Source organism: Zalophus californianus, chromosome 8 (assembly GCF_009762305.2).
Source record: "Zalophus californianus isolate mZalCal1 chromosome 8, mZalCal1.pri.v2, whole genome shotgun sequence".
Classification (NCBI taxonomy): domain Eukaryota; kingdom Metazoa; phylum Chordata; class Mammalia; order Carnivora; family Otariidae; genus Zalophus; species Zalophus californianus.
The window spans coordinates 104,261,617-104,288,174 of NC_045602.1; the positions used below are offsets into that span (position 1 = coordinate 104,261,617).

A 26,558-nucleotide genomic window follows, 5' to 3' on the forward strand; every position below is an offset into this window, starting at 1 on the left:
CTCATTCTATCTAGGGATTATTACAAGAAAACAAAGTTTATGGGGAAAATTGAGGATAAGGAGGTCTCAAACTGTCCAAAATACTACCATTAAAAGAAAATCCAAAAAATAATGACTTTTGCCTTCAAAATTCTGTTATTCCAACATATATAACACTGAGATTAGTGACATTCAATCAGTCATGAAGGCCTCAACATTCCCATACATTTACCAATCTTTTCAACAGAGAAAGGGAAAAAAGCAAGATAATGAAAACTCTAGAACCCTCATATATGCATATAAATATGTTGAAAGGACCACCTGTGTATACACAAATAATTTTTTTTTAAAATGCACTTTATTCAGATGAGGAATTGTGCTTACTGAAGAAATCTCAACTTACCTCCTTGTTCATCCAACATAACCAAAGTCCTGATACCAGCATCTTTACTCTACATTCCAATAATGGTAGCAAAGTTGAAAAAGAGTTAGAGAGAGAAAAGAGAGAAAGAGAAATCAGTAAGGGGACAATTAGCCCTAGAAATGGAAAATGAAGAAGGACCAAAGGAAAAAGAGGGAGGAAATAGGGCAAGAGCACTTAGGGGTCACCTGTGGATTTGCTCTACCAGTGAATCTTAGGGCAGATGAGGTAGATGTAGCTCAGTCTCCATGGGGGTAGGGCTGGGGATCAGGCTTGGCATGAAATTGGAATACACAACTTAATACTATACTGTGGTTTTATATTTGCAAAACAAAAATGCCTTATAGGTTCTGTAACACCAACCATAGAATGCAAATCTTTCAAAATCTTCTAGACTAAATCTTCCCTGGCATGATACATCAAGAAGTTTCCCTCAGTGAATTGGGAAGGGACGCCCCACTGGAAAGTAAGAAACTTTGTGGGTGAGATTTTTAGGTTTATCAAAATAGATGACTGCTTCACAAAGGTTGAGAAATACAGCCCCAAACAGAACTCACCCTCCCGTTTTCTCTCTACGGGGAAAAGTTCTGTGAGATTTAGAAAACCAATGGACAGATGAGAAATAAAGGCTCTTTATTCTGAAATGTAAAATTCTGCACAATAATAGAATGTGAGAAAATAATTCATCCACAAGCTTTATTGCACGCCTTTTGTGCAGAGATCTGGAAAAGGCACTCCTCATCTCAGTCCACATGATCTAAACAAACCAAACACCACCTGAATATTTGGTGGAGGGGAGTGGGACTTGGTGGGTAGGGGAAAGGAACACAGATATTTGTATGGCTCAACCTTAAAAATCATCGATCCTGGGAATTCAAACTAGTTAAGGAAAGACTTCATTTTATAGGGTGATTGTTAATAAGTATAAAATGGCATTACTAACAGTTTGGATTAATTGGTTTTTCAAGGGATGCTCATGGTGTCCCCTAGAATAAACTCGAAAGGAAGACATCTCTCATGGCCCCATTTATTTTCCACTGACTTATTTTATTTATTTATTTTTTAAGATTTTATTTATTTATTTGACAGAGAGAGACACAGCGAGAGAGGGGACACAAGCAGGGGGAGTGGGAGAGGGAGAAGCAGGCTTCCCGAGGAGCAAGGAGCCCGATGCCGGGCTCGATCCCAGGACCCCAGGATCATGACCTGAGCTGAAGGCAGGCGCTTAATGACTGAGCCACCCAGGTGCCCCTCCACTGACTTATTTCAAACTAAGAAAGAAAGAGAGGGATGTTAGTGGAGGTCAACAGAGCGTTTTGTTTTCTTTTGTTTTGTTTTTAAACAGTATTTTAACAACTCAATAGGGCTTCTAGAAAATAGAACACTGAAAATGTTTTCTGTGAGTTTTATACACTCACCATTTCAGAGAATGTTCCAGACAGGAAAAACCAAGCTACTTCTGAACACATTTTGATAGGATTTATTTGTGAGGTTAGGAAGTAGTTTGGAGAGCTTAGGTTGACTTCGGGAGTCATCAACAGCACAAATTCTGGAGCCAGACTCTGCCCTGGGATCCTGGTGATTTTATTTCCTAGCTGTGGAACCTCAGGGAAATGTCTTCATTACTCTGTGCCTCAGTTCCCTCATTTGTAAGACAGCAATAATAATAGTTAATACCTCATTGAGTTGTCATGGGAATTAAATGAATTAGTATGTGGCACATGCTAGAATGGTGCCTGGCCTAGAGTTAGCATGACATAAGTGTTTATAAAATAAATACCTTCAGAAAATGCATCTATAGCAGGATATTTGGCAAATGAAAAATATCGTCATTACCAACTACCATCAGAAGCTTCCAGACCACTACCTCCCAAACTTTAATGTGCATTTGAATCCCCTGCATAGGAAACATCTTGTTGAAACATGGATCCTGATTCAGTAGGATTGAGATAGAGCCTGAGATTTTGCATTCTGAATAAGCTCTACCATCTAATGCTGGTGCCAGGATACCTATGGAGCAGTAAGATTCCAGATCCCAAGACACATTTCAAAATCTTTTACTTCAGTGTGTTGTAAATGGGCATTTGTCTACACTGGCCTGTGTTTTAACCATTTCTGTGCCCAGACAGGAACAGAAACAGCTCCTTCACTTCCCAGAGTATGTATAAGGATAAAATGAGCTACAGAATGTAAAGACTTCTAAAAAAGTTCAACTCTATGGGAGGCTATGGTTCCAAAAAGCAATTAAGATAAAGGATTTACTTTGTATAGCATATCGATCAGTTTAGAATGGGCTACTGTTTTCTCAGATCCTTTTGCTCTTTGCGGAATTCTCAAAGGAAAAAGGAAGTATGATAGGAGTTGCTGATGGAAAGAAAGTGCTGTGGCATAGGAATTCACACTCTGGGATCAGGTAGACCTGGGTTTTAATTTAGTTTCATCTCTGCCATTTGTAGCTGGGTGTTTCAAGCAAGTTACTTAATCACTGCATACTTCAATTTCCTCCTTGGTAAGACGGAGATCAGAATAATAGTAAAAGGTGTCTACTTACAAGGGTTAAGTTAGATTACATACATTTGATGATGATAGCTCTGGGTATAGTACCCAGCACATAGTAGGTTCTCAATAAATGTTAGAACTTACATTTGACTCCACTGTTTTGCTGACAGTTTTTATCAAAATAACTGGATTTTATTTGGGGAAACTAGAAATGCAAGGAGGAGAAGGGCAGGGATGAAGACAATATTTCAGGGAAGGCAGAATATTACTTTCTCTTCTTCTTAACAAGTATTATGTTTTAATAGCTAGGAGTGAGAGGAGGTGGTTCCAGTTTTGTCTTAGCTCAATTATTGGTTTCTGTTTGAGATTGCTGGGAAAACGGTCTACCTAAAAACCAGAGTTGGAGATATGAGGGATTTTTTTCATTTCTTTCTTTTTTCTTTTTATTTTTCCTTTCTTGCAGATGAACCAAGACCATTTCTAGAACATTTTTTTAAGTCTTTCTTTTGTCATTCTGAGATGCTTTCCCCAAAGTCCAACACATCTGAGCTAAAACCAGGACTCTCCAGGCACTTTCTTAACTGCGAGAATTCCAAAAGACCCCACATCTACCTATATGGAAAGAACTACCCTGCTTCAGTTATCCAGTAGAAAGTCTGGCATAACAAAGACATGGCTTTAGAATGCTTATTCTCTTCTCATTGCCAAGGTGTCTTGAAAGATAAGTTGGGATGAAAAGAAAAGATGCTTAAAACATCCATGCAGTGTTAAAGAGCCTCAGTAACTACCACTCCATGAAAGCTCTAGGTGGTGCTTCTGAACTGGTCTGCCCTTAAGCAGTGGGCATTTCCTGGGGTGACCTTTCATAGCCCAAGACATTCATGTGTAGACTTCCTTTCTGGCATGCAGTGTCAACAGAATCAATTTTTTTGCCTGGAACCAAATATTCCCTTCTTGGAGAGACAGTCATGATTCTGTTACCAGAATTAATTACATGTTCCAGAGGCAGGTAAGGCCTTGACTTTGGAGAGCTATTTTCATACCTGTTTTCCTGCATGATACCAATTTATATCTTCCCTCCCACCCCCAAAGGTAGGCCTTCCATACATGTTTGTTGACATGCAGCCATCAAAAGAGCCAGTTTGCAACTCTAGCCTGGGAACCAAGTGCTATATGATTTCTCATCTTTTTGCCTGTGTATGGCCAGCTTTTCTGAACTTCCCCAACTGACTTCTGTGTAACTTTACATTGTCCTTGAGATGCCAATAATGGTTTCTATTAAAAAGCAAGTTTCTATACATGCCACTGTGTTACACCCTAATGTCTCTGAGGGCTGGCACAAAGTCCTATATTGAACTGAGAGTGGGGTTGTCTGCCTCAGGGAGATTTCACAAGTTTAGTAACCTTTCCCGTCTTTGAGACTAAATTTGAGTAAGAATTCAGCTCAATTCAAATTATATAGCACTGATGCACTTTGGGATCCTGGGCAAGATCCTGGTATTTCAGTGCTCATATTTGCCAAGTGATTTCTGCCCTTGATGAATATTTAATGCTGATTCTCTTTAAAGAGAATTTCTTTTTTTATTGAAAAGCAGACTACCCTCTGAATAGCCAGTGCCCTAGACATAAGGGGTATTTGACCATCAATATAAAATAACCCAGGAGGAAGTAAGAGCAATCAATCTACACTAATCATGCCTTGCTCATAAGTTCCCAAGGATAGAAAGTCTAATAGCCTCCTCTCATTTATGAGAGGTAGGAACTAGCTTCCATCTGTTTCATCCCTTGTTCTAAGATGCAACCTCATGCTTGATCAAGGAATCCTTTAGGAGAAACAAAAATGTATGATTCAAGTATCCTACTTCAATCAATAGAGCTTTTGAGACTTTCTGCCCCCCGGAGAATAAATTAGAGCAGACACACCTTACTCAAGACTGGTCGACACTGCCTGCAATTTAAGAAGAGGCAAAAAAGAAGTATTCATTGGCCCAAAGACTCCGATGGATGAGGGGCCAGTTCAAAGTGATGCATCCTAATGCATTTTCTCTACCACTTCCACTTTCTAAGCACGGTTTCAACACTGCACAGGTGGAGAGACTGGTGATAGTTCTGGTATTTTAGAAATTTACTTCACATGTGCACAAACATAAATGAAAATGAAAAATGAGCCTGGAGGCTATGGCTAAAGGTCATAAAGATGTATAACATAATTATGTCAGCTGATATGTGGGTTTCCTTCAGGTCAATGTAAGAACTCATGTGGGAATGTTAAAAGGATTTGTTCCTTTTGCTTGTTCTCATGTTGGGTTGAGGGAAAATAAGTCAACTCTGAAAGCCTTGCCAGCACCCTTAGATTTAGAATACCTGCTTCCTTCTTGGTCCTCAAGTATTTCTGCACAAGGGGTGTTCCCAGGATAGAGCAAAGACAACATTTCTCTCCATTTAGAGAGGGAAAACTGCTTTCTGTGCTTCCAAGGGCTCCTTTGTTGGCCTGTCTTCCTGTGGGGGCCAATTTGTGCTACATTGCAGGCTCAAATGCTCATTTTTCGTGATAACAGATTTCATTAAATGTACCTCCCACCCTTTCCCGGTGTCCTGGGGAGCTCATGGTGCCCTCTTCTCCCCACTCCTCTTGTGGCAATTCACATTTAGCCAATATTTCATTTCTGGGTAAGAAGCTGAAGCTGCAGAAATAAAGGAAGATGTTGGCTTTTCTAGCGTGAGAGGAAGCCGAACTTCCTTTTAGCCTTATAACATTGATCTTATTTTCCTTTCATGTCATTGCATAAGCAATTTACAGTAGCGCGAGGCAAGTAAGCTCATTTAATCATTCTGCTCAAGAACACGCAAGATCCTTAAAAATGATAACCACACATGAATTGATAAGCAGTTTCAAAGCATAGCTAAAACAGCATTTCACTGAATAAAAACTATTAGGCTTGTTTTATTCAGTTAAGATAAATATAGCCCATCCCATTCTTTTTCCACTTCATCTCTCCCAATGGGCAAGTTCAATTAATCCACTTATTCTTCCTGGTTGACTGCTGCTCTCCCCAATTGGAATGAGCAAGGTTTATTGTAAATGCCCTTTTGATTCCATTATTGCTATCTGCCCTATTTTGCCCATTTAAAAATAGTTTGGGATTCACTAACCATGCCTCGCAAATGGATGTTCAATCCAGAGTCAGGAATATAAAAGAGCTTCTGTATTTGCGTTATGGCCTTGAAATTCCTTTTATCAAAGAATTTTCCTATTACTTCATGAATTTTAGTGCCTGACTTTCAATATTACAATTTCTGAAAATGTTGTATCTATGGGTATGTATTTTTAAAAGTCGTATGTGTGGCTAAGTCAAAACAGAATGTCAAGATTAGACGTGACTTAGAGGCATCAAAATCATTATAAGTGAAGCTTTTATGTAGGTAATGCCTTTAGATTTGCTTAAAGTGATTCAGTCTTCTGTGATTTCTTAGGAACATTTACTTGGAAATACCATCCTTCTCTACTTCCCAGACTATAAAGGTAGCTGGGTGGGGGGGGGATCCTCTGATGGCTACCTGACATCTCCCTCATTAATGTGAATTCCAGATAGGCTACAATGGAATCAATGGAACCAATGGGATTTGTGGCCTAAGAAAAAGCAGTAGGGTCTAGGAAAAGAATATGCCGGCAAAAGGGATTAGTTAATCTTGAAATATGGCCGCTCCTTACCTCTTCAACCAGTTGCAGCATACGACGGGTGCTTTCCAGTGACTGGGATTAAAAAAAAAAAAAATTATGAATGCAGGATCCAGAGGTCTTGGAAAATCCGAACTACTCTCTTCACTTGAGAAACACAAAGGGTTACTATCACACATTCTTTTAAGTTTGTAACTGAACACATTTTCAATCTCTTTCCTATCAGTCTTTCTACATAGTAAGATTCCCTAAAGCAATTACATTAAAGCTGATCTTCTAAAATCAAAACCATATGAAGCTGATCTTGATATCAAAGACAAAGTAATCTGGAAAAGATAATTTTGCATGTGCAGGATGCATGAAAAATTATCTCAAATACTCAGAGGATTAATTTGGCCTCCCTGGACCAGGAATATTGAATTTTAAACACAAACATAATATCTCATGAATTGAGATGAATCTAACATCAAGTTTCTTATAAAGCTCCTAGAAACACAATTGGAAGTTCTTATCAATACAAATTAAGCTGTCGCCTTAGGGTGAAAAAAAATCAAGCATGTTTGAAATAACTAGCTTGTAGGAGACAGCTATAATAATTATCTTCATCCTTAGATAAGACAAAGTGAGATGGAAAGTCTGAAGTCAGCACTGGTCCCTCAGGCACATCATTGTCACTTTTTTCTCAGTTCCTTTGAAACTACTAGACTCCAGCAACCAGTGTGATTTCTCAAGGCTTTGCTTTTAAGTGACAAACTTATTTTGGACAAGATCCTGAAGGAGCGGGAAGAATGTTAACTTTCCTAGAAGAGCTGTCGGGAGGCTGCTTGTTGAAATACAATGGCTGTAAGCAGTGGTGTGTTGGTCAATGCTAAAATAGATGAATACAAATATGAAACAGATATGAATATACATATATGTATAGGTATATTTAAGTTTATTATTTTCCTGATATAAGGGATGGAGAACATAGAATTTACAGATAATAAAATACACAATGCCCTTTATTATAAATTCCATGTAGCCAACTGAGTCTCACAGAAAGCTTTTGTTAAGTTTTGCTGAACTCTTGTGTCCATTGCTAAGCATGCAAAGGACAAGTGTAGTTCTGACATGAATGTTGGTTGATATTTTCATTTGCATTAATGAGTAAGAGGAAAGTGAAACAATGGAGAAATGTTGGGACTTCGCTAGTTTGTCAATGATGCAAGTGACTTCTTTGCTGAAAAGAATAAAAATTTTCAACTACTAGAAGATTTTCTCCATTTTTTGTGTTAAAGAGTAATGACTAGAGACATGCCCATTTTTAAGTTTAATCTATGTTATTAACATTTTCTCCACTTTATTAAGTCTAGACAGTCAACAAAACAGTAAGTCAAACCCTGATTTGTAGTGTTTGCAGATTCCTGTGATATAAATACCCTTAACCTGTCTGATTTTTAACTACAGCATAGCATCACTGAAGGTGAACTTGGGAAGATGTACAGTAACATGATGTTACATGGTATTCCTACACTACAGATATAACACAAGTCAAGAACTTTGAGAGCATAGGTAATATGAAAATATAGGGAAAAAATTAAGAAGTGATGAGTTTTGAGTATTTATTGCCTTTGATTTTTAATATAATCTACTTAATTATCAATTTATATAATTCAATTTTAATACCAGCTTGCAAGATGCTGGAAAATGTAACAATCAGCTCTCAGAATTAGGCCAGCTCTGGACACCCAAAGACATTGCTTTTCTTAGAGGATCTTGACTTACATAGATTTCTACGAATTGGGAGTTTAGGCTAAGACAGTTGTACGTAGGTTTATCAACTCATTCTTGCCTGTAGAGGTGTCAGGTGTATAGAAATTCAGTCATACTCCTCCGTTTTTAAAATTGAGATGTTAGAAGACCTTTTCCACCTGAACCTGAATAAGACAAACTACTCAGCTACCCAAATTTTGCTCCTTTTTCATGTCCCAATCCTCACCTCATCAGCCAGCTGGTCAGCCCTTCGCTGCATCTCCTCCAGCTCATTGCGCATGTCCGCGTCTTCAGCCATGGTTGTGGTGGGGTGGGGGGTGTGGCTGGGTGCTTGGGCTGGGGGTCAGTGACGGCTTTGGACACAGAACCTGGAAAAAGCAGATTTGAACATGTGAGAGTTTATGTAAGTGCATGTAGTATGTGCAAATAGGAGATCTAAATAGCCCACACTTTGTCTCCATGACTCAGTCATCTTCTGAAGACAGAAGCCATACTCAGACAGGGTTCAGTAGAATTTTGCTGTTTCTCCAAAAGGTGCATTATGAAAGCACACTTGCCAGCTTTATAATGGAGACACATACCTGTCTATCTATGAAGCATTTTTAAGATACAAACCACGAAGAGTTTGGAATGATGGTGTGGAGGGATGTGGTTCTGGGTTAGTATACTTTTAACCTCACATTTATTTTCCATTTTTATTTTATTTTTAAGAGCTTTATTGAGGTATGATTGATATATAATAAATCCCACATATTTAAAGTGTATAGTTTGAAAAGTTTTGACATAGGTACACACACAGGAAACCATGACCACAACTAGGAAAACATACCCATCACCCCCCAAAGTTTTTTCCATGCTCTTTGTAATCCTACACACCCACTCATCCCATCTCATATTACCCATGTGCTGAGACAACTGCTTATCTGCTTTCTGTTACTATTAATTAGTTTGCATTTCCTAGAATTTTATATACATGGATGATACAGTATGTACTATCTTTTGTCTCTTTTTTACTTAGCATGATGATTTTGAGATTTATTATGTTGTAGCATGTATTAATAATTTGTTCCTTTTTGATGTTGAATAGTATTCCACTGCATTTAGAAGCATTTGGAATGTAGGGGCTAAGGGCAGGCCACCTCAAGATGTGCCACATTGGCATGCAGATTATTTCGAGCTGAAAGGAATCAAGGCCCAAAAGACTCAGGAAGAAAATTTGACCTTCCCTCTAACTGCCTACAAGAATTTAGATAGAGGACCTCCTCCAGGAAAGGAGCAATCACCATAGATAACTACAGTATAACAAGAAGTAGGGGTGGTAGCACAGAAGGATTTAGCAAAGTTTGATTATTACAATTACTTCCTATGTCCCATTGATTCTGTATGGCCCAGGAAACATTTGTTTACCAAATATTTTTTTTTTATCTTCCTGTGAATTTTTTCCTTTCCTTTGAAGTTCCAGACTCCTACCCTCTTCTCCTTAGTTCAGGATGACATATATACTTCATTTTGCCTGACTGCTTTTGGAACTCATATCTATGTGGATTCCCCATACATATACAATTGAATTTGATTTTTTCCTGTTAATCTGTCTTATGTCAGTTTAATTCTTAGACCAACTAAAAGAATCTTGAAGGATAGAGGTAAATTTTTCCTCCCCGGCAAGGAGCTAAAGGCAGAAAATCTTTAGTTTCCTTCAGTTGTTATCAGAGGTTGTCAAGAAGGCTTATGTGAGTATGCACAGTTATTTTTCCAAAAAGGGATGTCCTTGTCCCTGAAATGTGACTGGCCCTTTCTTGGTAACACTCTTGAAATCCCATATGATGCAGATTACAAGTAGCCAGACTGAGCTCCCTCCAGAGCCAACCAGCCCTGTCCCCCTCTTCCTTTTTCCTTTCTTTCTTTCTCCTGTCTTCTCGTCTTTCCTCAAATATTTATTGAGTATTTGTAAGATGCCAGGACAGTGTTAGGCACTAAGGATATAGTGATGAATGAGACAGGTAAATTCATTGCTGTTGCAGAGCAACAGCCTAATTAGGAAGATGAAGTAAAATAAGGAAATTAAATTATTCAGTGTGAAACTAATTATTTGGGGTCATAAGATAGCTGCCCATGGGGCACAGCAGGCCTCCCTGAGGAAGTCATGTCCCCAGGAAAGGCTATCAGAGGTAATGGGATAAAGAGCCCAAGGAAGGGTTTGTGATGATAAATATTTGATATGTTAAAACCTTCTCTGTGAGTAGCACAACTGTAGAACTCATGGGCTCTTGCTTTGTGGCTGAGATGGTCAAGTGTGCACTCGAATTTTTCCTCCCTCTTCCATGGTAGAGCAGGGTCTTAGGGAAATGGCTGCCCGGTTGGGAATTACATTTCCAGTTCCCACTGCAAAGAGGTGGTGCATGTGGCTAGAGATAGCTCATGGGTTACAGTGGAAATGAGGTGCATCCCTGCCAGGCTAAGGCATTCCTTTTATGTCCTCTCTTTCCCTCTCTGCCAAAAAAAAAAAAAAAAAAAAAACCAGGGCCCTAGAGGATGGCCAGGCCATGAGACAGCAAGAACTTGGGCCCCTGGCATCCCTACATGGAGGCAAGTTGATAGTTAACCACAAAGACCTGAACCTTCATATGAAATGACAGTGCACTTCAACTGTACTACACTACTGAAAATGTGAACATTTTGTTTTGTTATAGCAGTGGGTGTTACAATAACAGAGGCAGGCCTGAAGAAACTTAAAATGGAGTAAAAATATTGCATAGGAGCATGATTTCCCAACCAAAAAACATATCAGTGTTTGTTCTTCTATTGAAAATTGAAGATGGGAAAGGAACTTAGATTTAGGGCTTTGGGGTAATACCATGTTTAATTATTATTCTTTTTTTTCTTAAGACTTTATTTGAGAGAGAGAGCATGAGAGACAGCATGAGCAGGGGAGAGGAGCAGAGGGAGAGGGAGAAGCAGACTCCCCATTAAGCAGGAACCCCTACATGGGGCTTGATCCTAGGACCCTGGGATCATGACCTGAACTGAAGGCAGACACTTAACTGACTAAGCCACCCAGGTGTCCCCATGTTTAATTACTATTCTAATAATTATTGTTATTATTACTTGTATGAGAAGCTTTTTTTTTTTTTTTGCAAAAATAAAATGAAAACTCTTCATCAAAAATAATCAGGTTCGGAGAGGCAGACCCTCAATGACCTCATCTCCCAGGCCTGCTGCTATACTGCTTTCTTGACAGTTAAGGCTGAACTCCTCTGGGATTTTAATTTAGCACATATTATTAGACTCTTCCACATGTATTACTCTTGTGAAGTAATTCAGAACTATTCAGGGTTCCTCAATAGGAGGAGTCCTAAAGTTAATCTCTTTGGAGATAATAGATTTCACAGTTCTTTTATACCCAGTGGTTCTTGGGCAAAGTGACAAATGGGGAATCACAGTAAAAAAGAAGGAAAAAAGCTTCAGAACTACATTCTACTTACCAACATTTTTAAAAAAGGTAGTAAGCTTATGTTAGGCTAGTTCTATGTGCAGCCATTTAAAATGTCAACAGAGCATCATACCATGAGCCTGCTGATTTTTAAAAAAGATTTATTTATTTGAGAAAGAGAGAGAGAGGGAGGGAGAGAGCATGAATTGGGGGAGAGGGAGAGAGAGAATCTCAAGCAGACTTCCTGCTGAGTGCAGAGCCCGACACAGGGCTCATTTCCACAACCCTGAGATCATGATGTGAGCCAAAATCAAGAGTTGGACACTTAACCGACTGAGCCACCCAGGCACCCTGAGCCTGCTAATTTTTTTTTCTCCTTAAATTTTTTTATTGTTATGTTAATCACCATATATTACATCATTAGTTTTTGATGTAGTGTTCCATGATTCATCGTTTGTGCATAACACCCAGTGCTCCACGCAGAACGTGCCCTCTTTAATACCCATCACCAGGCTAACCCATCCCCTCCCCTCTAGAACCCTCAGTTTGTTTTTCAGAGTCCATTGTCTCTCATGGTTTATCTCCCCCTCCAATTCCCCCCCTCATTCTTCCCCTCCTGCTATCTTTTTTTTTCTTAACATAGATTGCATTATTTGTTTCAGAGGTACAGATCTGTGATTCATCAGTCTTGTACAATTCACAGTGCTCACCATAGCACATACTCTCCCCAATGTCTATCACCCAGCCACCCCATCCCTCCCATCCCCCCCACCACTCCAGCAACCCTCAGTTTGTTTCCTGAGATTAAGAATTCCTCATATCAGAGAGGTCATATGATACATGTCTTTCTCTGATTGACTTATTTCACTCAGCATAACACCCTCCAGTTCCATCCACGTCGTTGCAAATGGCAAGATCTCATTCCTTTTGATGGCTGCATAATATTCCATTGTATATATATACCACATCTTCTTTATCCATTCATCTGTCGATGGACATCTTGAGCCTGATAATTTTTGAACACCAATTCTGGCCACCATAATATGTACTCTTGATATAAAGCTTTATATGCTTTGTGTTTCACTTAAATACATGTTTCCACTTTGGAAATTAGGGATCTAGCAAACAGAAACTGGAAGGAATTTATACCAAGCCACTTCTGAACCTTGAAATAGGCAGAAACAAAATTCCTGTGTTCTTCTGGGTTGCTGGGATCTACCCTCCAGAATAAAATGGTGCATCCATGGAAATGTGGAGATCATGAGCCCTAGCTTAGTGAAGTGGATAAGAGCTTACATAGATGGTTGACTTGGGCACTCAGTTGCTGGCTGACTCTGGGCAAGTTTATCACTGTATCTGAGCCTTAGTTTTTTTCAGCAAGGCACATAATACCAGTCTCATAGGTTTTCTGAGGGGAATATATTATAGAAAGTTCTGATCAACCTTGTTTGTAACGATGTGGGGGCTTCATATTCGGAAAGACTTGCTCATTCAGGATAAGCCTGTACACTTTGCTAAGAGTGGAACAAATCCAGTATTTGTTAATTAGCTTTCCTTTCTAATGGCTGGGCAAGAGGCACATTGCTGTGGTGCTGAGTACCCGCAGAAGCCTGAAACCAGGGAAACCAGCAGAGTGCCCAAGCCTGCAATTTCGAAGTAGCACCTCTCACAGGATTGCCACGTGGAGACAAATAAGAGCATCTTCTCTCCCTGTTGTCTATCTTTGTATTTTGCTGCTGGGTTCCTTGGGGGAACATCTTCCTTCACTCTAAGTAAGCAACTGGCCTTTCCTCCTAATAGGTTAGTTTATTAGAAGGCAGATCCTCTGTTTTCCAACCTAGAGTATGATTGCTAGTTTTCTCTTCCAGGTCTATTTGCTGATGGTGCTCTCTCTCTTGCTCTCTGTCTCTCTGTCTCCCCCCTCCCCTCTCTCACACACACACACACACAAACACACAGGTCTCATGGGTTTCCTTGGCAATCTCCTCCCAAGGTTGCTATTTTCAGCACCTGAAAAACAGCTGTAGGGGCCCCCTGGCTTCAAGCTGATGGCAGCTGATGAGGATCTGGCTGATGGGCAGTTGGTGTGAGGGCAGAGAAGCCATGTGGTGGGTATCTTTGTTTTCATCACTTCCACAGTCGCCCCAGGAGCTCCCACACCTTAATCCTGCTCTAAAATGTGGGGGATGTCTGATTTGGGAGGAGGGCTGATGCATCTAATAGATCTCAAATGCACAGCATTTCCAAGCTGAAAGAGCAGTGTCCACTCTCCTAAAAAGATTAGAGGGAAAGTAGGCATGGGGCATGCCTCTGGATCCTCTGTTGGGATAGGTAATGCTAGTGTTTGATAAATTCTCCCCACAAACCCCAAACCCAAGCATACTAACCTTCTAAGAGATAGCACCTGAAGAGGCATACTGATGTTGATGAACAGAAATTTGACCAGCTAAAAGGATGGTCAGAGTGAAATGGCATTTATTATCCAGGGGGCATAGCACATTCACTCATATTAGCACACTGAACCTCCATCCTATGTGTCGTTCAAGCTAGTGATGTGGTCCCAGCCAGCAAAGCCTGCTCAGTTAAGTGAAGAAATTAGGAGCAGAGCCACTCCAAACTATTCCCTGGGACTCTGCTGTAAGATAATCTCCCATTCTATTAAGGGTCCAACAGTATCCTCTTATTTATTTCAAATCACCAGTGTTTAGTAAAGGATCTGGCCCCTAGTAGGTGTTCAATTCATGTTAATTGATTTGTTGAGTGAATGAATGCACTGATCTCTGTGCCCCACCCCCCCCCACCCCCCCCGCCCAGGTGGCATTTAATGTTCCCAAGCCAGCAGTTTTCCAGGTGTGGCCTAGGGCAGTGCTTCTAAAACTTCAGTGGGCATCAGAATCACTAGAAACCTGGTTAAAACAGACTGCTTGGTTAAAACAGACTGCTAGGTCCCACGCTCAAGAGATTCTGAGTCAGCTGGTCTGAGATAGGGTCCCAGACTCTGCATTTCCAACAAGCCCCAATGCTGCTGCCATTGACCCACAGACAGCACTTCTGCATAGCTCTGATATCTGGAACCGTGTCTCCTGGAGGGTTAGTAAGTGCCACCAGGTAGGCAGGGAGTGGGGAGGTTCTGCAGTTACCCAGACTTCGGGGAGATCGTAGGCTCAACCAGGGGCTTCGGGGAATTATGGCCAAATCCAGTTCACTGCCTATTTTTGCACTGGCGGCATGCAAAGGATGATTTTATATTTTAAATGGTTAAAAAAGACTCAAAGAAGAAGCATAACTTATACATGTAAAAAGAGTATGAAATTCAAGTTCCAGGGTCTATAAACACAGTTTTATAGACATACCCCATGACCATTGGCTTTCCTGTTGTCAATGATCCTTTCAGGCTACAAAGGCAGAGTTGGGTGGTTGCAAGAGACCATGTGACTCTCAATGCTGAAAATATTTACTCTCTGGTCCTATACAGAAAACATGTGCTGATCCCTGGGTTAAATCAAGTTAAACAAAAACCTTTAAAGTATTCCTTTTCAGTCTTTCATACCCACAGAGCATTGTACATTTCCCATAGAAAGACACATTGTCTATATCTGTCTGAAGAAGCCCCTTCTCGTGCAATAGGTTTGTATTTCCTGGACCATTTTTTATTTCTCTTTTTATTTTTCAAAGATTTATTTATTTATTTGAGAGACAGAGAGAGAGAAACAAAGAGAGTGTGCAGGGGCAGAAGGAGAGGGACAGAGAGTTCTAAGCAGACTGCACCAAGCACAGAGCCCAATGCAGGGCTTGATCGCATGACCCTGAGATCATGACCTGAGCCAAAACCAAGAGTCGGACACTTAACCAACTGTGCCACCAGGTGCCCCTGGACCATTTTTTAATTTGACATGTAATATGAATTTGCTTTTGATTGACGATTTCTATATAGTTTTAGGATTACAAATCAGATTTAATCCATGTAATTCATCACAAGGTTGTGGGATGCCTGCACAGCCCTCAAAGAGATTCCTAATTTCCATGACCAGCTACAGGCCAAGGTTCCCAGCCCCAGCAGCAGCACTGGACTGCATTAGAGACAGAAACATCTGAGAAGCTGTTGCTGTCACTGTACATGGTACAAAGTAGGCAGGGTGCTGCTATTCCTTGATGTCAAGTATAATTTGCAAAGCGCTTCATTTTCTAATGCAGCACACAAGTCTATTTGAGACACATCAGACACGGGGCAAGTACAATACAGAGACAACCCTAACTTCCTTGTCTAGGGGCTTACTTATTTTCACTCATTAGGCTAAGACTATTCTCTCCATGCAGAGTCTGGACTCAAATATGGGGTTAGGATCCAGAAGGAGAGGTGAGCATGGAAATAAGGGATGTGTGTTTTTAACAGACAAGGTGAACAGAGACATGAATAGCTATTATTCTGGGGACACTCGTCATTAGCCTAAGCACCACAGGGCAGGAACATCTTGGAAGAGATGTAAGGAGAGTGTGCCCTGAGCTAACATCTATTTCTCTTCATGCTTTATCTTTTAATTAATAAAACAAATCAACAAACCCACATACGTCAACACCTATTGGCTGAATCATCACGGAGCTGAAATCTACAACTTGGTGTCTTCTCACACTGCTGCTGATCATTTGAATGAAGCCTCTTTGGGGTAATCTCTCTCTCCTCCTGCAGAACCTGCCTGCTTTCTGGTGAAAATACATTTTAAAATTCAAGAAAAGTTTATCGAAGACTCACTGTATTCAACCAAGCCCAAAGAAGAAAAAAGGGACTTTATAAACCAAGTTGGACAACTCTCCTTAATTATTAATAAAATCGCACTAACACGTACTGAGGGCTTACTCTTTGCTGGGCCCTGTTTTAAGTGCTTTTCATATAATTACATGAACCTTCAATGCCATATGGTGTGCATACTATTACTATCCCCACTTTGCAGATTAGAAAACACGTTTAGAGGTAACTCTCTATTAACCACACAGCTAAATTTCAGATCAGGAACCTGGGTCATTTTTAAAAGCATAATTTCAAGGCATATTTATTCTCAAAGCACATTGTGTGGCTATTTTTGTCTTTTAATCAAAAACTGAAAACTATTTTATTTTTAATTTCATTTAGATATTGGAAAATAACATAGAGTGGTTTGACAGGTACATCTCAGGATGCCCCAGCTTTGGATATCATTTATCATCTCTACCAATGCTTTTAACCTCCATTTCTTCCCCCCCCCCATTTTTTGCTTATTTTAATTCTCTTTTCCTCCCAGGATGTGACTGTGTTCTCTTTATAACTTCTTGAATTGACAAGAGATTCATTTATTTCACATTTTTCTTGTTTTCGGTACAGAATACTTATTGCTGTAAAATTGTCCTCTATGTCTTATGGTGGCTCTATCCTAAAAATTTGGGAATATAGTATAGCCTTTGTTATTTATTTCTAAATAGCATTAAATTTCAGTTTTACTTTCCTTTATTCTCATTCTTCTGTTTCGAGTTTAATTTCAAATAACTCAAGTTATTTGAAAGTATGGTTTTAAAATTTAAATGATAGAAAAAAACTTTAAATAATAGAGGTTTTTTGCTTGTCATTTCTAATTTTATTTTCATCATGGTCAGTGAAGGTGGCCCATATGATTTGGTTTTTGAAATTAGGTGAGATTTCCTTTGTACCCCAGTGCATCATCAATTTCTGGTAATGTTTGATTTGTGTCTAAAAAGAAAGTCTAGGGGCACCTGGGTGGCTCAGTGTGTTAAGTGTCTGATCAGGGTTCCTGGGATAGAGCCCCATGTCAGACTCGCTGCTCAGTGGGGAGTCTGCTTCTCCCTCTCCCTCTAACCTTTGCTGCTCCCCGGGCTTGTGTTTGCTCGCTTTCTCTCTCTGTAAAAATAAATGGATAAAATCTTTAAAAAAAAATAAAATAAATAAAAAGAAAGTCTATTCTATCTCTGACTCTCTCTTGCTACCTATCTACATCAAATCAAGCTGAAAAGGCAGATCTGTTATTCAAATGCCCTGAAATCTTCAGTCAACTTGACCTATTGATTTCCATGTATTCAAGTCCCTGGCAGTACTGTAGCTTTATCAATTTCTTCTTACACTTCAGTCCATTTCTTGCTTTTTATATTTTGCAGCTGCATTGTCACATAATAGCCCCATGATCGCTAATTCCTCATAATAAATTGTAGCTTTTATGGATATTAAGTAATAGAATTGCACCCATATACCCCATTTCACTATGTGATTGACTGATTGATTGATTGAAGTATAGGTGACACATAATGTTACACTAGTTTCAGGTGTACAACGTAGTAATTTGGCAAGTCTGTAAGTTATACCATGCCCACCGCAAGTGTAGCTACCATCTGTCACCACACAGCATCATAATAATCCCATTGACTATCCTCCCCATGCTGTACCTCTCATCCCCATGACTTATTCATTCCATGATGGGAAACCTGCGTCTCATATTTCCCTCCACTATGTTATTTATGCTGCACAACTTTGGTCAAACTCAAGGGTCAGGAATAAATGTCTGAGCCTTATTCCTTTCATCTTCTAAAACAAACCCAAACAACAGCAATAACAAACCAGTATCACCCATCTAAGATGTGGGAGCTCTCATTTGGCTCATGACTCAGAATCAAACAGTGGAGCAGTCACACTGGGTTTTTGTCCTCACTCTTGAGAAGGACCTGGTACTTGGATATGTTTAGAAGCAGGATCTCTTTCCTCAATTACAATGATATGAGAATGTGATCAAGCATGGGCCTACTGCCATTACTGTTACTGGATGGAATTTCTCCTTGAAGATAATGCAACCATAAGACCCAAAGTGCCCATTCTAAGGGAATAGTGAAGTGCAGTTACTGCTGCTGAGACAAGTCCCCAAGATTCCTCAGGTGCATCAGGAGCATTATTTACTCTGAATAATCAGAATTTGACCCAGGTTCGAAGCAGCCTTTCTCAAATAAGAAAAATCAGCTCCATTTATTGCAACATTCTATGTCATTATAACTCTTATAATAATCATCATCATTTACTGAGAACTTGCTATGTGCTAGGAACTTTATATAAAGCTAGGAGGGTTATATAGGAACCCCCAAAACTTTGCTACTCCAACTGCAGTCCCCAGACCAGCAGCATGTGCTTCATCTGGGAGCTTGTTAGAAATACAGAATCGTAGGGGCACCTGGGTGACTCAGTTGGTTAAGTGTCTGCCTTCAGCTCAGGTCATGATCCTGGGGTCCTGGGATCGAGCCCTGCATCAGGCTCCCTGCTCAGCGGGGAGTCTGCTTCTCCTTCTCCCTCTGCCCCTGCCCCACTCCCCGCTTGTGCTCTCTCTCTCAAATAAATAAATAAAATTAAAAAAAAGAAAAGAAACGTAGAATCCTAGCCTCCACCCCAGACCTCCTGAATGATCACCTACTGAACAAGGTCATCAAGCATCAGAAGTTTGAGAAGTGCTGCCCCAAACCATGTTATCTCCATATGAAGCAAGAAAAGATGAAGTACAAGTTGACTCTAATAACCAACCAAGATCAGAAAGTCAGTGGGAGAGGCTGAGAGTCCCCAGTGGGCGAGCCAGACTCTGGGGCCTGTCCGTGCTTCCGCCACTGCACCAAATGCCATGATTCCACTTTGCCCCATTCTACACGACCTGCAGACTTTTAGCAGCATTTGCTTCCCAGCAGATGGAAAGCTCCATGGGCCATGGGTTCCAAATGTCCCATGACAGTGTCCTGTACTGGAAGGATGGACACACTGGCTAATTTCCATGAGACAGTCTTTCATTCAGAGAACAAAGGGAAGATGCTTATCAGAACAAGCACACGGAGACTCTCCTTCTCCAAATAACAGAGTCTGTGAAGGCTAAGACTCCTTTAAGATGATTAGAGCTGGATAGTCCTGATAAACACTTCCTCTGGAAATGATAATAATTAAATTACACGTCTTAATGCCAAACTAAGGATCAGAGCAAATCGTAATTTTTAGCAAGGTAGCAAGGTTCTGTTTGTATTTCTGTTGTTAAAAATGGCCAGTTCTTAAATCTGCTATGTTTGTGGTTGTATAAGTTCTTCAAAGTGTGTACTGGACTTGGTTCCCTGTTCTTTTACATTGGATATTCTTGTGCAGGAAATTCAACTTCCTTCTCTCTTCATAGTGGGCACTACTGGTTTTAACAAATTGCTTAGCTGAATTAAAAAAATAGATCTTTCTTTTTTTAAAAGATTTTATTTATTTATTTGACAGAGGGCGAGGGAGAGAGCAAGCGTGCACAAGCAGGGGGAGCAGCAGAGGGAGAGGGGGAAGCAGGCTCTCTGCTGAGCAGGGAGCCCGATGCGGGGCTCGAACCCAGGACCCTGGGATCATGACCTGAGCCGAAGGCAGACGCTTAACCGACTGAGCCACCAGGTGCCCCCAAAATATATCTTTCAAATATGAAGAACAAGTAATTCATGAATAAATGGATTTACAACATTCATTTCATTTTATGCCCATGATCTGGCTCACTGATAAGTCACAGTGCTCACGACAGCACTTCTTCGTAGCATGGTCTAAGGTCTCCTTGCATCTAAACCTTTTTGGTTGCTTGTAAAAATGCAGACTGCCAGTCATACCACCTACGGAAGGAGACTGATGAAGGTGGGGCTAGAATCTGCATTTTCTACCACAACAGGTCCTTCTTATGCCCCTAGAATGGGAGGATTCATGTATAGCTTCCTATAGCACTGAAGGGCTTTGCAAGTATCCAATGGGAAACTGATGATCCTATGATAAAACCATTTAGAAATGCAAATATGTGCCTATTGTGATCTGAGAAAAGGCAGTCTCCTTTTCTCCCCACCAAGTTCTTCTCAATATTTGATGGCACAGAATGGGCTAGGTTAAACACTATGAATGCATTCTTTACAGGAAAATTTGCCTTAAGAACCATCTCATGTGAAAAGATGTTTCACCCAGTTCACAGATATGTCACTGTTTCCCCAGTCTCTCTGGGGGAAGCCACTGACCACCATTACAGCCCAGTGCCTTTCAAGCTCGGCTTCCTTATTTTCCAAACCATTGCACCCCACCCCATTCCTACATGGGATTCCGTGTCTGTACATCTAGACAGATAAACAAATACAGTCCTGATCTGGTTTCTTTTTAAAAGAAAAGTCTGACTTCCCTGATGAGCCCCTTCTGTGGGCTATGCTGGGCATAATGACAGCATGGCGGATAGGAGGCTTCAGTTCGGTTTTTGTTTTTTAGGGTCCTCGTCTGGGACCCTAAAGCGGCCAGCTCCCATGCAGCCAGCTTTTGGCATCTCTTAATTGCAACAGGGCTGCCAGCCACAACCAACACTGATTATGCCTAAATCTCTCTTTTTCAAAAGTGCCAATGTTCCCTTTGTTTTGCAAATGCAACCAAATGGGTATTTAGCATTGAGGTTTGTATTATGCCACAGTTCCTGATTGTTTACTTGCGGGCCAAGCACAGAGGACTCACTGACCGGGAGAGAGGGAAGGGCAGAATGGGACTTCATCTCATTTACCCTGATCCTAGTCAAAGCAAACCATAGTAATCGGTTCAGCCATTTAACCAATGTTTCCTGAGCGCTAGCCACATTCAGCATGCAGCTGGAGTGGAATGGCCACCTCTAAGGGTTGGCTCCAGGAGCCCCAGCTAGAAGCCTTTTGCTTCCAGGTTTCTTCCTTCATCTTGCCTACGAGGAAACTGATGAAAATGTTTGTATTCCAAGGAACCCGGCTGTTTCCCAGAACAGTGATATATCTATGCAGGACTGAACAGATAAAATCCAAGACCAAGCACAAAGACCTTCATTCTAATCAAAACAAACTATCTCTGCACCTGCAGGACCAAATCAACAGCTGTTAGCTGCTGAATGTTCCTGTTCAGACAGTCCTGCCTTCAGTAATGGATGTTGGTGCTCTTTTCAGCCCCCTGGGATCTCCCTCATTTGTTCCATATGGGCATCCCTTAGTTTCGGCATATTTCACTCCTGACTCCCTCCTGGGACCCTTTTTGTAAGAACCCCCCCGCTAAGGCTCCTTCACCTGATCCACTGAGAGCTGTAAGTGTCTGGGTCTCGCCAGGGCAAGCCCATAGCTGGTGACCCACGGGCACAGCAGAACAGAAGCTCAGCTGTTTTTGCCTTAAGGTGAGACATGAGGTATAATGGACCATCCAAAGGTGTCTTGCGGTCCTGCCACATCTAAAAGCTCTCCTGCACTTGCTCCACTCCCTGCTTCCTCTCCATCTTACTGTCCTGCTTCCTCCTCTCCTTTCTTGTTTTTCCTGGTGGCACTTCCTTAATTAATCATTGCACACACATCCTTGTCTAAGGGTCTGCTTCTGAGGAACCCAGCCTAAGACAACTTCCATCGGCTCTGGAGTTACATTTCATGAAGTATGGATGATTGTAGACCAGGTACTGAAAGGAATGAACACATCATTGCATCAGGAAAGGGGCAGGGGCAGTGGGAGAACAGAAACTGCCTGTATTCCCAGCCATGCCAAAGAATATGGTAAGTCCCGGCTAGACTTACTTGGGTTTGAAGACTCCACAACCAAAACATCACAGAGTGGCTAGAACTTGAGGGTTACTGGAGCACCATTGTCACAGGAGGAAGGAAAGCTTGGAGAGGTAGAGTAGTTTGTTGGTGGTCACATCATCATCATCTGGAACCCAAATCTTTTAACTCCCAATCTAGGGCTCATCTTAGGGTACTACTGAAACCTCAAACTTCAGAAAACTTGGAAGGGGGATACCTGGGTGGCTCAGTCGGTTAAGTGTCTGCCTTCGGCTCAGTCGGTTAAGTGTCTGCCTTCAGCTCAGATCATAATCCCAGCATCCTGGGATCAAGTCCCACATTGGGCTCCTTGCTTAGCAAGGATTCTGCTTCTCCCTCTGCCCACCTCTCCCCCTGCTTGTGTGCTCGCTCTCTCTCTCTGTCTGACAAATAAATAAATAAAATCTTAAAAAAAAAAAAAGAAAAGAAAACTTGGAAGGAAAGGACTAGTCTTGTCTGGGCTCATTGAAGGTCTTCAGAACGTATAAAAATACCACAACTATTGCCCATGTGGCCTGTGCTCTTTTCCTCCTGTTAAGTTGAGGCAATTGCTCTTTTTATCTGCCATCATATCACCTTTCTACTAACAAAACCAAAACTGTAGTTTTTTCTAGCTTAGATCTCTTCTAGTGGTACTGATCTTGGTACAGAATGTTTTCTCTACTGAATTAAAAGGAGACATATGAGCTATATGGGGTTTCTCAAAGAATCAGTAGTATTTGTCTTGCTAAACTAACTGAATTTTGGCATTTTCCTTCTGGAGACATAAACAGCTTGACAGGAGAAGGATGTTGAGTACCATGATCTGTTTTCCTAGGAAAGGTATTCATGGTGAAGACACCCAAAGCCAGGTCCTCCAATCTTAGACCTGTTAACCCATGTGAATAATTTGCTCAAAACCCTAGGCCTCCTGTGTTTTCTTCACAATTAAAGCATAAATGCACACCAGATTACTAACTCAATCCTTTTTAAAAATTGGTTTTAATGGACTCACGTTTCAAACTTAACTTTATTCTAAGTAATAATATCTATACAACCAGAAGTTTTAATTGTGTTACGTTTTCCTAATAAACACTGAAAATGGATACACAACTATTCAAATTTTGAAAAACAAACTTTATCAGACCTTTTGGAAACCATCGTGTGTGTGTGTGTGTGTGTGTGTGTGTGTGTGTGTGAGAAAGACAGAGAGAGAGAGAGAGAGATACTTGGGAGTTCATTGCTTTACAAATGTAGGGAAGGGCCATCCACCAATATCCTTGCCTATATTTGCACATGTCTGACCCACATAGAGAGAACAAAGATAGGCAAAAGAATCTTGGCAAACAGGAGCTCTGAGTTTGAGCAAAATCTAGAGTGTGGTGGCCAGGGCATAGTAGTGGGACATAGTAGTGTGTGTGTGTGTGTGTGTGTGTGTGTGTGTGTGTGTGTGTGTGTGTGTGTGTGTGTGTGTGTGTGTAGTTGGTCTGGATCTATGCTATTGGCTTAAAGTTTAAATTTGGTCCTTTATTCTGTTTTGATTACACATTTTCTTGCTCACTGGCTCTCCCACCTGGAAAGCTTGTTAAAGCTGAGATTGCTGATGTAGTAAATGATTCCATAATGGTGTCGGATAATTTGCCCTTCTAAGAAATTCTCAGATGGTACCACTGTGAAAGGACAGGGAACACACTTTAAGAACCATTGCTCTTACCTGATCTGACTGTAAGGTCACCTGAATCCTGTTACTAGAATATCCTTGCATCCCCCTGGATAAGCCTTTTATGCAAGGTGCTTACTGGAGTGCCCAAAAGAAAGCTGGGGCATTGTGTTGGTAGAACAGGTTGTCCAACTAGGATTGCGTCTTCCTTCTAACAATATGTGCATGGAGGAAAGAATTCATCCTGAGGCTTGTTTTCCTTGAACATAATACCTAGTCTCAAAGTCATGGGAGAGGAGACCTACAAATGTCACCTACTCTAACTACTAAAGGCTGCAGATAAACTATTAAATAACCACTGACAAATGCCAAGTTGGCAGAGATCAATTTACTGCAAACCCTAAGGAACAAAAACATCAGCACTAGGAAAAAGTTACAGGAGAACAGAGTTTGTTTCAATAAAGAATACTGAAGAAATCTGTCCAAAGTCTAGATTGGAAGCCTTCAATGAAGTGAATTCCTGATTCTTGGAAATATGCAAGGAAAGCTTAGTGGCCAGTGGTGGTGAAGATTCAGTTAAGAGAAGGGACACTGGATTTCCTTGCAAACCTGAGGTCACTGGCTCTATGAAAGAAGTTAAGGTGTAGTTACGGTATTGATGCCACAAGCATGGATCCCCACATAAGAGTGGGTTCTTTGGGGCACCTGGGTGGCTCAGTTGGTTAAACGACTGCCTTCGGCTCAGGTCACGATCCTGGAGTCTTGGGATCGAGTCCCGCATCGGGCTCCCCCTGCTCTGCGGGGAGCCTGCTTCTTCCTCTGCCTCTGCCTGTCACTCCCCCTGTTTGTGTGCACGCTCTCTCTCTCTGGCAAATAAATAAATAAAATCTTAAAAAAAAAAAAAGGAGTGGGTTTTTTGTAGCCAGGGGAATTGGGATTTGCTGATTAGTCAGAGCAAAATCCTTTAACATGATTCTCAGTAACTACTTCTTCCATAGGCAGTCATGGAGATGAGAACTTAGATGGACCTAATTCTACCCTCTTGTCCTTTTTGGGAAAGGTTTGCTGTGCAGGAAGGGACACCATCTGCTTCTCGGTATTAAAGGATCCACTGTGGTTGTAAACAATGAAGACAATTTCTAAGTGGACAAATTCCAGGGTGGAGCTGACTCATTTGCAAAGTGGCTTCATGGAGAAGAGAGGACCAAAAAATGCCAACCTAATGATTATTTCCCAGATTAATCTGACAATATCATATCCAAGAATATAGGCATTTGTCCTGGACTTTATCACTTTTACCTTTGATGGATATAATTATTATTAGTTTTTTTGCCTTAGATAACAGTTTTGCTATGTCTCCCCATGAAGCAACCAGGACCTACAAATATACTTTCACTCCAAAAAAACTCATCATGCACCAATCTAATAAGCGGTTAAGCTAAAAGACTCATGGTAAATTATTTGCTCTAAAAATGAATTCACAGCAGGGTTTCTTTAAAATAGCAAACCTCCTGGCTTGCGTCCTAGCATGTTACATACAGACTGTTAAGTACTTGACAGAAAGAATGGAACCAAAAAGTAAAAAAAGTCCAACCAAAGCGTCAGGAGTCCCAGCTGATAACAGAAGAGCTCCAATTGATGATAAAGTGTCTCTGAAGTGATTGTGTAAGTCACTGGGAACAGAAGACTGATTTATAAAATTAGATTTACCCAAATTCCAGTTGCTTAAGATAAGTAACTAATGCTACTGTAACTACCTCAGTACATAAATTTGGCTTCTTCAGTGACTCTATTTGGCACTCACTATCATTAATATGGAGTGGATTTAAGAAGCACTTTGGACTAGACCTTGTGGGCAGAGGAGGGCCTGGGGATTTTTTTTTTTTTCCCATGAACTGAGAATATCAGAGGGAAGGAAGCTTTCTGTGGTCAAATGATAAGATTTTCATGCTGGATTAATCTCTACTCATTAAGTGTTCCATGTTCACTTCTATCATTTAATGTGTGTTTGATTATTGCTAGTTTCAAGATATAATTTCAACAAGTTAAAAACACAGTTCTCATAAAAATATAGAGTGAGTATGTGTCAAAGATTTACTTAATTCATTAATGAGGGAACCAATATGACGATAAATTTGATTCAAGGACAATTCATACATAATAATGCTGGAATGAGATTGCTAAATTAGATACAAAGTTAGTTAACATCTTCTACGGCAATAAACTAACTTTTATCTTTTCTACCAGACAGAATCATTTAAATTTTTATCACACAAAAATCATCAAGTTAAGGAACATGTAACTTCAGAGTATGGAGCCTGATCAAAAGTTAACAGTAAGTTAAACAAAGAGAGTTACATAATCTGTGAGTGGGTCCCTTAGGCCTTATTTCTTAGTTTAGGATAATTTTTCCTGATAATAGAAATAGGTGAGTTTTTCCTTAGGCACGATGCCATATTTGTTAGCAGCCACCAGATGAACTTTCTGCTTTGGAAGGCGGAGTGGTTATTCATGCTCTCTCCCAGTGCACTTAGTGAAGAATCTTAAACATCGTATGCCCAAGTTTCTCAAATCT

General features: G+C 40.6%; 1 protein-coding gene across 4 annotated transcripts in view; it reads right to left on the bottom strand.

Annotated features, from left to right (window-relative positions):
* SNAP25 (synaptosome associated protein 25) overlaps nucleotides 1-26,558 on the bottom strand; it is an 82,872-nt gene that overhangs the window by 20,186 nt on the left and 36,128 nt on the right. For all 4 annotated transcript variants that reach the window (XM_027621896.1, XM_027621899.1, XM_027621897.1 and 1 more), the window contains 3 exons: nucleotides 8,557-8,698; nucleotides 6,612-6,653; nucleotides 383-431 (listed from right to left, as the gene is read on the bottom strand). In XM_027621896.1, coding sequence (XP_027477697.1) covers nucleotides 383-431; nucleotides 6,612-6,653; nucleotides 8,557-8,628 — 163 coding nt within the window. In that variant the 5' untranslated portion in view covers nucleotides 8,629-8,698. The remainder of the gene's footprint in view (nucleotides 1-382; nucleotides 432-6,611; nucleotides 6,654-8,556; nucleotides 8,699-26,558) is intronic.